This window comes from Entelurus aequoreus, linkage group LG01, assembly GCF_033978785.1.
Source record: "Entelurus aequoreus isolate RoL-2023_Sb linkage group LG01, RoL_Eaeq_v1.1, whole genome shotgun sequence".
NCBI lineage: Eukaryota > Metazoa > Chordata > Actinopteri > Syngnathiformes > Syngnathidae > Entelurus > Entelurus aequoreus.
In genome coordinates this window covers 38,515,818-38,531,377 of record NC_084731.1, presented here as the reverse complement: position 1 = coordinate 38,531,377, position 15,560 = coordinate 38,515,818, and the positions used below count along the sequence as shown (strand labels likewise).

The 15,560-nt window shown below is 36.6% G+C and overlaps 1 protein-coding gene across 7 annotated transcripts in view; it reads left to right on the top strand.

Annotated features, from left to right (window-relative positions):
* The window catches only part of nprl2 (NPR2 like, GATOR1 complex subunit), a 29,714-nt gene extending 14,429 nt beyond the window's left edge, over positions 1–15,285 (top strand). For 4 of the 7 annotated variants that reach the window (XM_062049615.1, XM_062049620.1, XM_062049637.1 and 1 more), the window contains exons 5-12: positions 2,132–2,240; positions 4,078–4,214; positions 9,735–9,832; positions 9,946–9,982; positions 12,567–12,660; positions 12,729–12,846; positions 12,944–13,086; positions 13,157–15,280. In XM_062049615.1, coding sequence (XP_061905599.1) covers positions 2,132–2,240; positions 4,078–4,214; positions 9,735–9,832; positions 9,946–9,982; positions 12,567–12,660; positions 12,729–12,846; positions 12,944–13,086; positions 13,157–13,224 — 804 coding nt within the window. In that variant the 3' untranslated portion in view covers positions 13,225–15,280. Of the gene's footprint in view, positions 1–2,131; positions 2,241–4,077; positions 4,215–9,734; positions 9,833–9,945; positions 9,983–12,566; positions 12,661–12,728; positions 12,847–12,943; positions 13,087–13,156 lie in introns of all 7 variants that reach the window. The other 3 variants (XM_062049607.1, XM_062049598.1, XM_062049644.1) reach the window with 3 other exon arrangements.
* The last annotated feature ends 275 nt before the right edge of the window (positions 15,286–15,560 follow it).

The window sequence follows — 15,560 nt, the reverse complement described above, 5'->3', positions numbered from 1 at the left end:
AATGTATATCAAATATATCATATAAATCAATACAATTAGCATATTAGGTGGGTGTGCAGTTAAGCAAGGTGTTTTGATGTCACGCAAACGTGGCCCATGGAGTGACGTCGGACTGTGACTAGAGACTTGTCAGTGAATGCTATCTTGCTTCTGAGCACCTTTATGGATTATTATGTTACTTAAATTTTTCACTTTTTTGAGTGGATTAATTATTGGCCTTTGGATTACTGGATTGGTAGACACTGGAATGTGAGGGTCTTTTGAGGATAAAATATTGTTGTTACAAACTTTTGTGGGGTGTTCCCTCCTTAATTGTGATTACTTCAAGCTAATTATCACATCCTAGGGTTGGGTGATACGGAAACAAATGATCCAATCTCAATTAATATCAAGATTTTGTACCTTGTTTTTAATCTGCCAGTTTTATAGCATCTATACTGAAAACCAAATCAACTGTGAAATAATTAGTTTTATTAACATTTTAAGGAAATAAAAAAGTAAATTAAATAAGAAAAAGCACAAAAACAATGCACATGTTTCCAAGTAAAAGATTATTTCAACACTAATGGTCCAACTATAGTATTAGAAGCTGTCAAGTTATCAATAACTTACTTACCAATGAAGATGTCTAATCGGTGGTTGCTTCTACAACTGGCTGCAGAGTAGCAGGTGTTTTTCACACAGCTTTGTAGCGACAAGTAGTCATCATATTTGCAAAAAATATCAGTTTTGGAAAATATTCGGCTCTGTATTTTGGAGTGAGTTTGGTAGTTCGAGGTGCAAAGAGATGGCCCCAGAAGTGTGCAGGGCTGCTATATATAGAGTCCTGGCCCCTGGCTCCATGGAGGTGAATGTTTGTCAAGTAAACATGATTCTCTCTTTTCAATTTTCTCAATTACAACATCTCAGTAACATTACGCCAAATTCCGCTACTTTCCGCTTTTAGATTCTGTTTTTAGCAAACATTGATTTAAAATGTGATTCCAATGCCGCGTACCGTATTTTTCGGACTATAAGTCTCAGTTCTTTTCATAGTTTGGCCTGGGGTGCAACTTATACTCAGGAGCGACTTATGTGTGAAATTATTAACACATTACCGTAAAATATCAAATAATATTATTTAGCTCATTCACGTAAAAGACTACACGTATAAGATTTCAGCGGATTTAGCGATTAGGAGTGACAGATTGTTTGGTAAACGTATAGCATGTTCTATATGTTATAGTTATTTGAATGACTCTTACCATAATATGTTACGTTAACATACCAGGCACGTTCTCAGTTGGTTATTTATGCGTCATATAACGTACACTTATTCAGCCTGTTGTTCACTATTCTTTATTTATTTTAAATTGCCTTTCAAATGTCTATTCTTGGTGTTGGGTTTTATCAAATAAATTACCCCCAAAAATGCGACTTATACTCCAGTGCGACTTATATGTTTTTTTTCCTTCTTTATTATGCATTTTCGGCCGGTGCGACTTATACTCCGAAAAATACGGTAAATATATGATTCTGTTTACTTCTGCATACTACGTAACCGCAAGTGGCGCGGTCAAAACTGGACTCTGATTGGCTGTTGCACCGTGTCTTTTTTATGCTTTGCAGTGCTACCTGAATGAATGTGACAGCGCACGCATGTCATAATTACAACGGTCAGCTGCATGAAAAAAGTACCGATAGCAGTATCATTAGTCCAGAATTTTAACTATCCACTTGGACCAATCCAATTAGGAACCGGTATCGAAAAATACCGGGAGTCGGTATACATCTCTACTTATTAATGATGAAAAAAAAATCCTAGCTGCGATTAAGAGCGATTAATTTAGAATTAACTATGACAAAAATGCGATTGAATATTTTAATTGGTTGATAGCCCTAATTAGAACATTTGAGCATTATGTTTGTGTTCAATTACAGTAAATGTGTTTATCCTAAACATTCTTGCCATTTCATTTTACACACTGACATTTTCACCAAGTTTTTTATTTTTTTGGGCAATACCACAATGATATTGTACCGTGGCTTTAATACTGTGAGATTTTGATAACGTTACATTCCTAATACATAATAATGTGTATTATTTGTGTAGTAGTATCTACTGTATGTACTGCTTTTTTGGTTGTTGCAGCTGGAAAGTGGCTTCATCTCCAAAGAGGAGAGCAAACAGAAACTTCTGCCTATCATGTCCACCTTGCTGGAAGAGCTCAACGCGACAGGAGCTTGTACCTTACCCATAGGTAGAAATATTCCTCCTGTTGTGTTTATTGTGTCTCTAAACAGTTTAACCTTGTCAATATTTTTCACAATTACTAAGTTTAAGCCGTAAAACTTTTTACCGGCCCGAATAAAACAATTGGTGTTTACGGCAGTCGCTTACCCTGTCTCGTACACACAGGGAGCGTGTGCGCACATTTAAAAGCAGTCGAAGAGATGCAACTAACAATTTGCAGTCATGTTGATGTTATGATAAAATATTCATTCAATGACAGCTAAAGCTAGCTATCCAAATTGCTACCATTAGCCAGCAACACCTAAAGGTAATGCGCGTGCATGTGTTACATACGTATATATTGTGCTTTATTACATTCTAGAAGCCGAAAGACGGCGGGGTATGTGTAAAATATATTGGAATGTTAGCACCCTCTAGGTATATGTGTAAATGTTGCAAACAGCCCACTTAAGCATACATATCCCATAGCTGTAATTTACTCAGTTTTTACCCTAAACTAGGGGTCCCCAAACTTTTTGACTCGGGCGCCGCATTGGGTTAAAACAATTTAAAAAAAACTGTATATAATATATATATAGATATATATATATATATATATATTATATATATATATATTAGATATACAGTATATATATATCTAATATTTATATATATATATATATATATACTGTATATGTCTTAATTTGATTATCCAAAAAATAGTGCTCGATACCGTGGTAGAGCGTAATATGTATGTGTGGGAAAAAATCACAGGACTATTTCATCTCTACAGGACTGTTTCATGAGGGGTTTCCTCAATCCTCAGGAGATTTTTTTTTTCTTTTCTTTTCTAATCTCCTGAGGATTGAGGAAACCCCTCATGAAACAGGCCTGTAGAGATGAAATAGTCTTGTGATTTTTTCCCACACATACATATATATACTGTATATATATTAGATATATATATATATATTAGATATATATATATATATATATATATATATATATATATATATATATATATATATATATATATAGCGCACTTTCCGCGCACGTGATTTTGTCACGTTATCGATGAGAAAATGCATTTTTAGACAATATGATTTGCCTGAGCGGCTAGGAGACACCGTGAGCAGCAAGCGGTACAAAGTAGATAAGAAAAAAAATAATAATAATAAAAATAAAAATAAATTGTATACTTGGGACTTCCTGCGGGCCTGATTTTGGACGCTGGCGGGCCGGATTCGGCCCGCGGGCCGTAGTTTGGGGACCCCTACCCTAAACCATCTGTTACTCAAAAAAAAAAGTTGAGTTAGTGACATAATTCCTGTTTGTTATAATGTGGATCAGTACATCTTAAGTGATGTTATACACTTTAAAAAAAAATAATAATAATAATAATTTCTACTTTTGATGCTTCAGTACAATAAACGTTAGGTACTTTTGGACTTTAACTCAAGTAATATACAATAATAAAAATGACCTTAACTATGACTAAAGTGATTTGCTTTCAAGTACTTTAGACAAAACTGCTTAAAAGTGTTGTCCATCTATGATGTACTATTATGATTGCAGACATGGTGACTTGCAGACATCATGTGCAGAACACAATGTTCTAGTTTAGTGCTGCATCTCAAATGATAAAAATGGATCAGAAAAATTTGTTTTACAATTTATATTAGTTGTGGTTATTATTCTGTCATGTGTAGAAATAGACTGCGGAAATGTGCAATTTGTTTCAGTCTGGTTGTAAAAAGTGCGGCTCTCAATGTTATTAAACGCTAGACTGCATGAACATTGAAAAGCTGCTCTTGTTTTTTTTATATTATTTGGTCTAAATTTGCCATATATCTGTGTGTTTTTAGACGAATCTAACACCATCCACCTAAAGTTGATCCCCCTACGAAAGGATCCCCTAGTGGTCCAGGAGTACGATGTTCCTGTCTTCACCCAGAGCAAAGACCACTTCATTCAATCCCAATGGGATCTTACCACTCAGCAGGTGAGCTTTACGTCCATCCATTTTCTACACCAATCTTCCTGTTTGGGGTCACAGGTGACTACAAACATACAATAAACCTTTGTTTATCGCTGACCGTGGTAAATTAATTTCCACAAATTAGGATTTATTAATTATCCATCTTCTTCCGCTTATCCGAAATCGGGTCGTGGGGGCAGCAGCCTAAGCAGAGAAGCCCAGAGTTCTTTCTTCCCAGCTACTTTGTCCAGCTCTTCCCAGGGGATCCCGAGGCGTTCCTAGGCCAGCTGGTAAGCGTTCGGGGGGCATCCTGTCCAAATGCCCGGACCACCTCATCTGGTTCCTCTCGATGTGGAGGAGCTGCGGCTTTACTCTAAGCTCCTCCCGAATGTCATAGCTTCTTAACGTATCTCTAACGGCGAGCCACCAGACGGAGAAAACTAATTTCAGCCGCTTGTACCCGAACTTGTCCTTTCGGTCATAACCCAAAGCTCATGACCATAAGTGAGCATGCGACATAGATCGACCAGTAAATTGAGAGCTTTGCCTTCCGGCTCAGCTCCTTCTTCACCACAACGGTCTGCATCACTGCAGACGGTGCACCGATCAGCCTGTCGATCTCACGATCCACTCTTCCCCCACTAGCATTACCATTAGTATCACGGTATTGTTGAATGTGTTTAGAAAGTACCAAAACACACACATAGATATTTTAACAAAGGTTTAAAAAAAAAAGAAAAAAAAGACAATATATTTTCTTGTCGATTGAAACATTTAATATTTTTCTGGCTTCTTAAGAGCAATATTATTTGTTGACTGTTTAAGTATGTTTATATTTTTCCATTTTAATTTGTAAAAGTTTTAAAGTGTTTTTTTTTATGATAAATGCAAAACAGGTGTTTAAATGTCAGGTTTATGTGATGTCACAAGGGTTCACTTCCTGTTGTAGAAACCTCTGTCATATTCCTAGTATAGAGTATAAAAGGATCACTCTATCTGAGACAGCACATTGTTTCAATATGCACAATAAATTAGTTGCTCTGACATTGTCTTTTTACAAGTTTAGGTTGGGGTATGTTGGTTCTGAATGGGGAAATACATAAATGTTAGCTTTTATGTTAGCCATTACCGCGCTAGCTTGCCTCACCAGTAAATGAGCAATACTGGTCCTTGCGTTCATCGATGTGCAGTTATCAATCACGGTTTTACTTTGCTCGTTTGAGCTATTTGACATTTTCGTAGTTAAATAACATACTGTATGTTTCAGACTTTTGACCTGCGATATATTCAATATTACACAATTTAGAATGACATTTGTTGAATTGTTTTTGTTTTTAATTCAAGTTATTTACCTTCTAATGAACCTAAAGGACTTGGCGGTGGACTGATACCCTTTCTCAAGTTTTTAAACCTTCTTTACCAACAGAACAGGAGGTTGTTGACTTTCATCTGTTGGTGTCATTTGTTTAAGATACGCTCGTCTGAATGCATATACATTTGGAGGAGTGTGCATTTTTTAAAATGTCCTTGTTGGTGTGGTCAAAGTCATGTGACACGATAAGGCATCCCAAAATACCAAGAAAGACCAGGACAAAGTTTAAAGCTCTCTTATCATCTACGGCTGAGAAATCATTCATGCAGAAGCAGAAGAGGGTAAATAATTCCCAGGAAAGGAAGTAGCAGTGAGGAAAATAATTAATCTTGCAACTTTTGTGTGTTAACCTTAACCAAGAATTTACGCAAAAGAAAGAAAAATGCATGAAATGTTTCAAAGAGTTGAAATTCCAAACACGTTCTAATTGTATAGCATGAGAAAGTTTTAAGTGCCAACGTATTTATTGGTTATATATGATGTCCGATTTAATCCATCATGTCTGCCTGCGAGGAAACATCAACTAGTATTTGTCAATGACAAAGCAATGTTGATGACAATTTTAAAAAGTTACCAGTAGATTCAGTAGTCCAAAATTTGGAGACACCTTATTTTGTACGTACACCTTTGACTTCCCTTATTTTGCGATCCTGTGTCAATTTATATTTTTTTTTAAGTGTTAACTTGACAAAAACTCTTTAAATGTCACAAGAGAAGTTAACGATCTTGTCAGATTGATTAATTATAAACACGTTTTTTCTCCATGCATAATGTGACAAATGTCAAAATCGATAGGGTTCTTGAACATTTGAAAAAGATGAGGCAGCGATTTAACCAATGACCTCAGCAACCATGCAGTATTGTGACAAAATTCCAAATTCTGGCTTCTTATCCAAAATAAATCCCTTATTTTCCACTAGGGTTGTGCGATATTTACATGATATGATAAAATGTTGGCTGACGATGCAGATTTTAATTCTATCGCCATATCCTGATAATCCATGTTGATGACACATTCTAGCTGTGTCCTGCAGATTTGACAGCAACAAGCTGCAACAAATGCATGCACAACGCTATGTGGAGTCTTCGCTAGCAAGCTAACAGCCAACGTCCCTCCAAAGTGTGAAGCTAAGCTAAGACACAAATAAATAAAGTATGTTTCTAAATATAAGCATAATTATCATTAGAAGACAATGAATAGTAGCTAAACATGCTACACTACACACAGTAAGACGATGCAAGAAGCCATGGTAACCACTATGGTAAAGCTTTTGAATGTAAACAGATACAAAATATCGACTGTAACGATACAAAGTAGAGTATCAGTACCGTATATGCTTTTTTTCGTCATTTTGGTTACTATTTTTAAATTCAGGAAATAAGTCCTTGGACACAGAGGGGATTTAAGGTCAAAAACCGAATGTTTTAAATCAAAGCCAATAGCAGTTTCAGTTATTTTACATCAAAATCAGATTTATTGACCAAGTATGTTTATTAACACACAAGGAATTTGACTTGGTAGTCTGTGTTGTCTTTGTTCTGACTTTTATTATAGTTTTGGCCGGATTTTTATGAAACTTTAAAAAAATGTCCGAAGAACAGCTGATTTGGAGATTTTCAATTTTAACCATTTCTACTACTTGGGGTGCCAAAAAAAAATTGATTCACATCCGTTAACGTCAAAATTGTCAATCGATTTTTAGAAATGCGCTCAGTCGTTGCTGATATACATCATACGTCAGCAGCCAAGAGGAGCTGATGTTACCTGTTTTGAAAATGTTTTTTTATAATGTGTATACCAAATAATGAATTGAGAATTGATTCTCAATCAAAAATCGTCACCCTAAGAATCGGAATCGAATTGAATCGTGAGTTATTGTAAAATTCCAATCCCTATCTGCTGTTACTTTACGTTTACGCTTCTGCGTATGTGTGTGCGTGTGTCTATGACAGTGTGCGTGTGCACACGCGATGGAGTTTTTCATTCCACTATAGTTACTGTAATTCAAAATGTTATGAGCAGATTTTCATCAAACATTCAGAAAATGTCCGAAATTTAATGTGCACATTGTCGCTTTAAAACCGTAGGAAAAGACGTTCGCAAAAGTGGGCTATGTGAATCCTGGAAAATATGTCGTAACAAGGTGACCAATCACAGCCTTTTTTTTTCAACAACATAACAAACAACATTCAAACAATCAGAACATACAAGTAAACATGTCTTTATACATTTTTTCAAAACATGTACCGTACATAGAAATAATTTTTCTCTATAATTTTCAAACAGTAATTAAGAAATTGAAATTACTTATTTCCTTATTACCATAAGGAAAGAATAGACAAAAGAAACATGAAATATGTGCAAGGGGTATCAAAAGAAAATAGAATATAAAACTAAAAGCATTATATTATTATTATTTTTATTTTAACTTTGAAAATGTATTTTAGGATGTGGGAAGTTTTTATGACCATTTTGTTTTTCTTCGTCATCATTAGTGAACGCTGGTCAGAGCCCTTCGATGGTAAACCCAGAGAGGCATTCTGCGCTGTGTGCTAAATGACCTCCAAACTTTTCTCAATGGGCATCAACGCGGTGAAATCACACAGGCCATTAGCTAATCACAAGTCTGCGATTTAAAGGCAGGCAGCAGTTAAGTGTCAAATTTTTTTGCCGTGACCTACAAAGCAACTTTTGCTGTATAAAATCAATTAAAATAGAAATACATTCTCACATTAAACAGTCTTGTGAACCAATTCTATTTCGCTAAAGTAACAGTTAATGTAAAATGTTCAAATATTCTAAATTGTTGTCAAATACTTAACATTTTGTCTATAAAGACAATTGTAAGATTTTGCTTATATGTAATAACTATCTGCAGTAGGACATGAGCAATGAATGTATTTTAGGTGACATTAAAAAGGCATGAAAAAGCATTGAATTAGACTTGCTGGTGATACCTGCAGAAACCCCATATTATCATTTATATGCCAAATAATGAGGGACATGCCGATCCAGCGGCCACGATCAGCATCAGTCGATTTTCATAAAATATAATGTGATCGTCATTGCAGATTAATGCCTATCAATGCTGATCACAAATGCCAATCCCTCTGGATGTCACTGTATTTATTTTTAGTACTCTGGCTGACAAGCTGTCTATCACAGTGTGAAGCTTCTCCCCTAAGTTGATAATTATCACTTTCATTACAAGAAATAAACTGCATCTCTTTATACTTTAAGTATTATTATCAAGTATTAGGACAAGGCTAAACATGATGTTACACACCGAGAACAAGCCAGGAGCAGGCATGTAATAGCTAAGCTAGCCGCTAAGCGAACTTGAAACAACAGAAGAAATAAGTGCTTAGTGAAGTTTAAGAAGTGTAGATGGTAGCAGGTTGAAGCAGAAAGTAAGCAGTTGTTAACAAGTAGATTAATAGGAGTTAAAGAGAGGATAATATAACAACAACTGTTGGTGTGTCAGCATTGTCACAGACAATACACGACACATAATTTATGGCAAATCCATCCATAAATTGGTGGTGTTGATACCAAGAGATTTATCAGTACATGATCGATACTAGAGTGATTCGGACGATATTTTTATTTTCTCAAAATCTTTTTTTGTGTGTTAATGTTAACAAATTCAGGGAACAATTCCCTGGACACAGAAGGACTTTGGAAGCAAAAACCAAATGTTTTAAAAAGTAGTAGATAATTATTGTGTTATTGTGTACTATTGACTTCGTTTTGATCAAGCAATTGTATGTAATACAAGAGAATAAGGAACTGGTTTAAATAATGTGTTGATTTTGTTAAACTGGCAATAGCACTCACCACAATCAAACTGAAAAATCTACTGTTAATACATGTGATCAGTACCGGTATTGGTATCAGCCGATCTCATTCGTGGATGATTGGTAAGGAACACTCCACAAATAATATGTTGTGATGCACTTTATATTGTTAAAGCAAGAGGCTGCAATGTGCAGTATATATCGCAATGTAGGTTTTAGGCCAAATTGCTCATCGCTTACTTGCACCTGCAAAGAGAGCTGCAAAGTACTTCAAATGGAGCTCATCATCATGTACATTACGTTGTTGTTCATAAATTATTCATTGTTTTGTCTTCAGGTCAGTACAATCCTGTCTTCTTCCATATTATCCTCAGATTCTGCCCTATATAGACGGCTATCGACATGTCCAGAAAATCTCAGCTGAAGCAGACGTGGAGTTAAATATTGTTCGTATTGCTGTGCAAAATCTCCTGTGAGTACTGAGTACTTTGTATTGTGTACTTCACAGCAAAATATGTCTTGAGAGATTCAGACACTATTTGATTCCAATTGTATTGAGATTAAATTCCAACTCTCCTTTTCCAGGTATTATGATTTGGTGACTTTAGTGTCCATATTTCAGGTACAACACTCAGCAAAAGTCTCTTCAATGACATATTGTGTTATTTGTCCAAAGAAGGATTACGTAACATTCCCATGAAACTTGGTAGAAGCGTTGCTAAAGTGTCAAGGAAGAATCCATTACATTTTGGTGCTGAATTAAAAATGTCAGTTATAAAACAAAAAAAACGGCATCAATGTTAAGATAAATTAAATGTTGCTGTCAAAAGTTTGATAAGCTTGCTTGAATCAAATTAAGAATGTCTAAGACTGTCTAAACCCCCCTACCAAAAATACAAAATGATATGTGCCACTTGTATAGAGGCAAACCTAACATACAACACTTCACTCAGTATGTTTTTAAACAGTTGCATACCACAACAGTATTTTGTAACAAGGATGAGGAGATACAAGAAAGGTAAAAGTACACTACTTCTGCCTGTTGCAGCATAGGAGAAAGTTAGGTATAAGTTTCACTTTTGCATCTAATTGCACATAACCATGGTGCGTTGAAGGACCCTTGTTTATAGTTAACAAGCTTTAAAGACAAGTGGAACTCTTAGCATATGCACTAATAATAATAATATGGGGGTTAATTTGTGTCTTTATTACGAAAGTTTTTTTTTGACACTGAATTTATGTAACTGAATATTTTGCATTTGAATTTTTTTACATCAAATCATGCTGACAATTTCATTGAAAATTGTGTTCGCAAAATGCTTGTGTTTAAGAATGTAGTTTTTAAACATTCAGTGTAAAAAAATTTAATATATTAAACTGTTGTGTCGAAAAATTTGCAGCAAGACTCGCTTTCAGTAAATTAAGACGGAAGCAATCGATTCTGTCTCAGAACCAGCCAATGAGGTGTCAAGTTTGAAGTCACTTGACACGGGTCTTAAAACAGCATAAAAAAGATAGTTAAGTGGGCTACTTGGGCATAATACAACAATTTCAATGCGGCCCACTGGATATTTTCAAACTATAGAAATGATTCCAATGGTTAGAATCTGCACTTTTGAGTGACATACGGGTTACTACGGTGACCATAGGAAGCACTGCTTCATGCCCGCATGGCACGGGACAAAGTGGGCGGGGTAGCAACAAGCCTGAGACCTCGCAAATGTGAGTGTCAGACGGAGTCAGATTTCTACAGCAAAGTTCTGCAGAACATTGTTATTATATCAAATACGTGTTTGTTTTTTACCCTTTTGCCTTTATGTTTCTCCGTGTTTGTTGCATCTTTGTTGTTCTTGCCTGATTATAAAAGATGTCAATAAAGGAGGTGGTCTGCTGTAGAGGAGCAACGTTTATATATTTTAAATATTCCGTTTTTTATCGTTCATAGTTAGAATTGTAAATCCTACATTCCGTATTTTAATGTACATTCTGAGTGTTTTTCTTATTCAGTAAAAAAAAAAATAAACAGACCATCTCAAAAACGGACTGACTTTAGTTTTTTACTGAATTAAAAGACAGTCAGAATGTACATACAAATATAGAATGTGGGATTTACAATATTAACAATGAACAATAAAACACTCAATAGTGATAATTGTTTTAACGTTCCTTCTCTACTGCAGACCACCTACGTGATTGACATCTTTTATAATCGAGCAAGAACAAAGATACAACAAACACGGCGAAACAAAAACGCAAAGGGTAAAAAAACATTTCTATAGTTTGAAAGGATTTTATTTATGTTGTATTATGCCCAGGTAGCACAGTTAACTGCTTTTTTAATGTTTTGCGAGACCCGTGTCACGTGACAAACTTGACACCTCATTGGCTGGTTTTGAGACGGAATCGATTGCTTATGACTTAATTTACCCCAAGTGAGTCTTGCTTTTTGAAGCAGCACATTTTTTGACACTGACATTTTCAGCACTGAATTTTTTTACACTGAAACACACCCATTTTGCCAACAATTTTTTTCAATAAAAATGCCAGCATGATTTGATGTAAAAAAAAAAAATCAGTTTACAAATTCAGTGTCAAAAAAGCTTTGATAATATTTAATATTTAGCAAATTAACCTCCACATATTATAACCATCATAATGATAATATTGTACAAGTAGATAAAGCAGTTTCTGTAGAAATTGCGTGTGAATGTTGAAAAACCGATGCTGAACTGAAATGTTATAAGTTCCGATTTTAATTAAGACTTGATATTAGGGAATTTGGGTAAAACTGTGAAATGTTTTGAACAAAGCTCCTGCCACCCCCGCCACCCAGAGAGGGACAAGCGGTAGAAAATGGATTGATTGATGGTTGGATAAAAAATAGATAGCATGAATGTTCTGGTGAAGTGGAATGTTTTGATGGTGGAATTGTTAAAATCTGTTGAAAAATGTGATAGGAGTGGTCAAAAGAAAAAAAGGGAGAAATAGGGTTATAAAATCAAATGGAATTTTTTTTTTAAGTGGGACATTGGTAGTTAAAATTTATAGGATGAGTTGAATCTGTTGGAGGTGGAATGGATTGAATCATTTATTTTGAATGGCAAAATGTCAAATATTTTCAACGGGCTTTATGGGTTCAAGCATTAACTTTGAAAAGACAACGTGGTGGTCAGACATTGATGGTCCATGTGGTTTGTGTCCTCCAGTATTCCAACGTGTACTGCACCACCCCCAAGGTGCAGAGTTTGATGGATGACAAGCTTATCCAGGAGGACTGTCTCACCTACGTCACCAAGCAAGGTTGGTAAAGCCTGACGTGTGTAATATGTCCCTCCGCGTCTTTACAAGACACACCTTGTGCCCGTCAGGCCAGAAGCGTGCCAGTTTGAGAGACGTCTTCCAGCTGTACTGCGGTCTGAGCCCGGGAACCACGGTCCGAGACCTTTGTTCCCGTTACTCGCAGCAGCTGCAGAGAGTTGACGAGAGGTCAGTGGCACTCGTCTCACACACCAGGAAAGAAAAAAAACATGCGTTAATGTCAGTTGGCGGTCGGCTGGGTCATGCGCTAACTGTGCTCCCTCAGGAGGCTGATTCAATTCGGGCTGATGAAGTCTCTCATTCGGCGACTGCAGAAGTATCCAGTCAAGGTGTTGCGTGACGAGAAGAGCAGGCCTCCTCGCCTTTATACGGGCTGTCACAGTTACGATGAGATCTGCTGCAAGACAGGCACTGCTCCTTTGTTTTCAATGGGGGAATCATGCTGACGATCGATTATTGATGATTGATTGCTCTACAGGGATCAGCTACAAGGAGCTGGATGACCGCTTGGAAAATGATCCCAACATCGTTGTGTGCTGGAAATGACATCACAATGTGCTCCTCGAGAACGGTTCTAGACACATTTTTACCAGATGGGCCAAGGAGGGGCGCACTGACACATGGCAACAAATGATATTCAAGTATATGAACATGAAATGAGCAAATCCGCAAGGTACAACAATATGATTGTTTTCCTATTCATGGGATTTCCACTTTACTGTGTACAGTTTGAGTCCACAAATGACTTATGTCCACACTTTGCATGTACTGAAAACTCTGCATCGCTCATATTTGCCTTTTTTTAGTGTTTACGGGTATTTAGTGTGTTAAAATGCACTCCTCATCTGAGAAAAGTATCCAGAAGCTTCAATACACCCAGAACATCCCTGCCAGCATCCTGCTTGCCTCTTTGTCTCGTCCTGTCTTGTTTAACTTCAACTTTCTTGTTGCCTCTTTTTGCACCGCTCTCTAAAATCTCAACAATGGAATTAATCAACTTTCCTCTCAACAAAATTGACAAGGTCTCGGGTTTAGGGGAACCTGTTTGTCCTGTCAAAACGGTTGTTGCTGGACACACGACGGATTCTTGGGAGAAGAGGAGTGCTGCGTGCTTTGCGACCATTTCAGTGGAGGACAGTGACGATATCTACTAAGGGTGTAATGGTACACAAAAATAAGTACCTCAGTTGAGAGGTCACGGTTCGGTTCATTTTTGGTACAGTAAGAAAAAAACAAAATATACTGTACATTTTCTGGCTATTTACCAAAATGTGTAAACAATGGCTTTATTCTTTTAACATAACAATAACATACATATACACACAGGGTCGATTGCCAGGGTTAATGCAGTCAACATATATAAAATAAAAACTAAATAAGATAAGGCTCAGAATTGGTTTCTTAATAAAACCTTTCTACATATAAAGTGCAACATTTCCACATATAAAGTGCAACATTAAACTGCTTCAAGTTGTTGCTCAGATTAAATAAAATGACAAAACTTTTCTTCTACATACAAAAAGTGCAACATCTACCTATTTGGAACCATGATAACAGGACATCTGGAGTAAGCGTTGCCTGATGTTGGAAGCCATTCAAAGTACCCTAAAGCTGCCACAAATGATTGGAAGATGCTCAGACTTGGAAAACATCTGACCGTCTGCCCTTGCCCCATAGAGCCCAGTTTGAGATTTACTTTTTTTTTTTTACCCATCCTCCCCCAGCGTTTGCTCCTGTACGATGTTTGTTTGTCTAATCTTGAACGGATAACATTCACACCCTGGACAATGGGCATAAGCACACACACTCCCAGCCCATGCCACCACTTAAACCCCTTAAGGGTGGTGGACGGCTGAGCAGCGCTTAGAGAGCAGCAGCCTGCCACCGTAGCGCACCCCCTTTCCTCCCCCATTGCAAGTTGTATGGTGTCTGTGTAACATGTTTTTGTGTGTTGGTGGCTATACACCTTTTCACCACCTTTAAGGGCCGTCAAAAGTGGCAGACCTAACAGCGTTCTGTTTCTGTCTTCCTGTACAATGCATGTCTGCTCTTGAACGGAATTGTGCTGAAAACCCAAATTTCTCCCTGGGGATTATCAATTAAGTATTTCTGATTTCTGATTATGATCTTGATGAGGGTGCGCAAATACAACCACATCACTATTATTATGACATTTTTTTCACTGGCTTCTTATTCGATTCCAGAATCGAAAACAAGGTCCTCCTACTTACCCACCAGTGCATTTATGGACATGCCCCTTTCACTCAGACTCCACACGTTCCCTCTACCCTACATCCACATAAACCCACCAAGGTGTCTGGGCCTTCCTCTGCTGAATGCCCCACAGACTACAGCTGCATTTGAACAAAACTTAAAAACCTGTCTTTTTAAGAAAAGCATTTTGCTAAAAAGTCCCTGTAGGTTCTTCCTACAACTTTTGATTTTTGCTCTATAATACTTTTTACTATTAATTTATAATCAAATATTTTCTTGTTTCTTTTCCACTCTATAGCACTTTGAGATTCCAGAAATATAGTGTTATAATTTTTTGTAAATACATTTAAAAAAAAGTGTGTGGTAAATAAAAGATTACCCTGGAATAATTATTTTATCATGAGTCACCATTTGTGCGAATGCTGAAACAAACTCCAGTCAAATACTGTATTTTGGTACTTTGCGCTATCAATTTAGCTACCTTTGCAGGTATACGCCTATAGCAGGGGTGTCAAACTTGTTTTAGATTGGGGGCCACATGGAAAAAAATCTACTCCCAAGTGGGCCGGACTGGTAAAATCACGGCACGATAACTTAAAAATAAAGACAACTTCAGATTGTTTTCTTGGTTTAAAAATAGAACAAGCACATTGTGAAAATGTACAAAT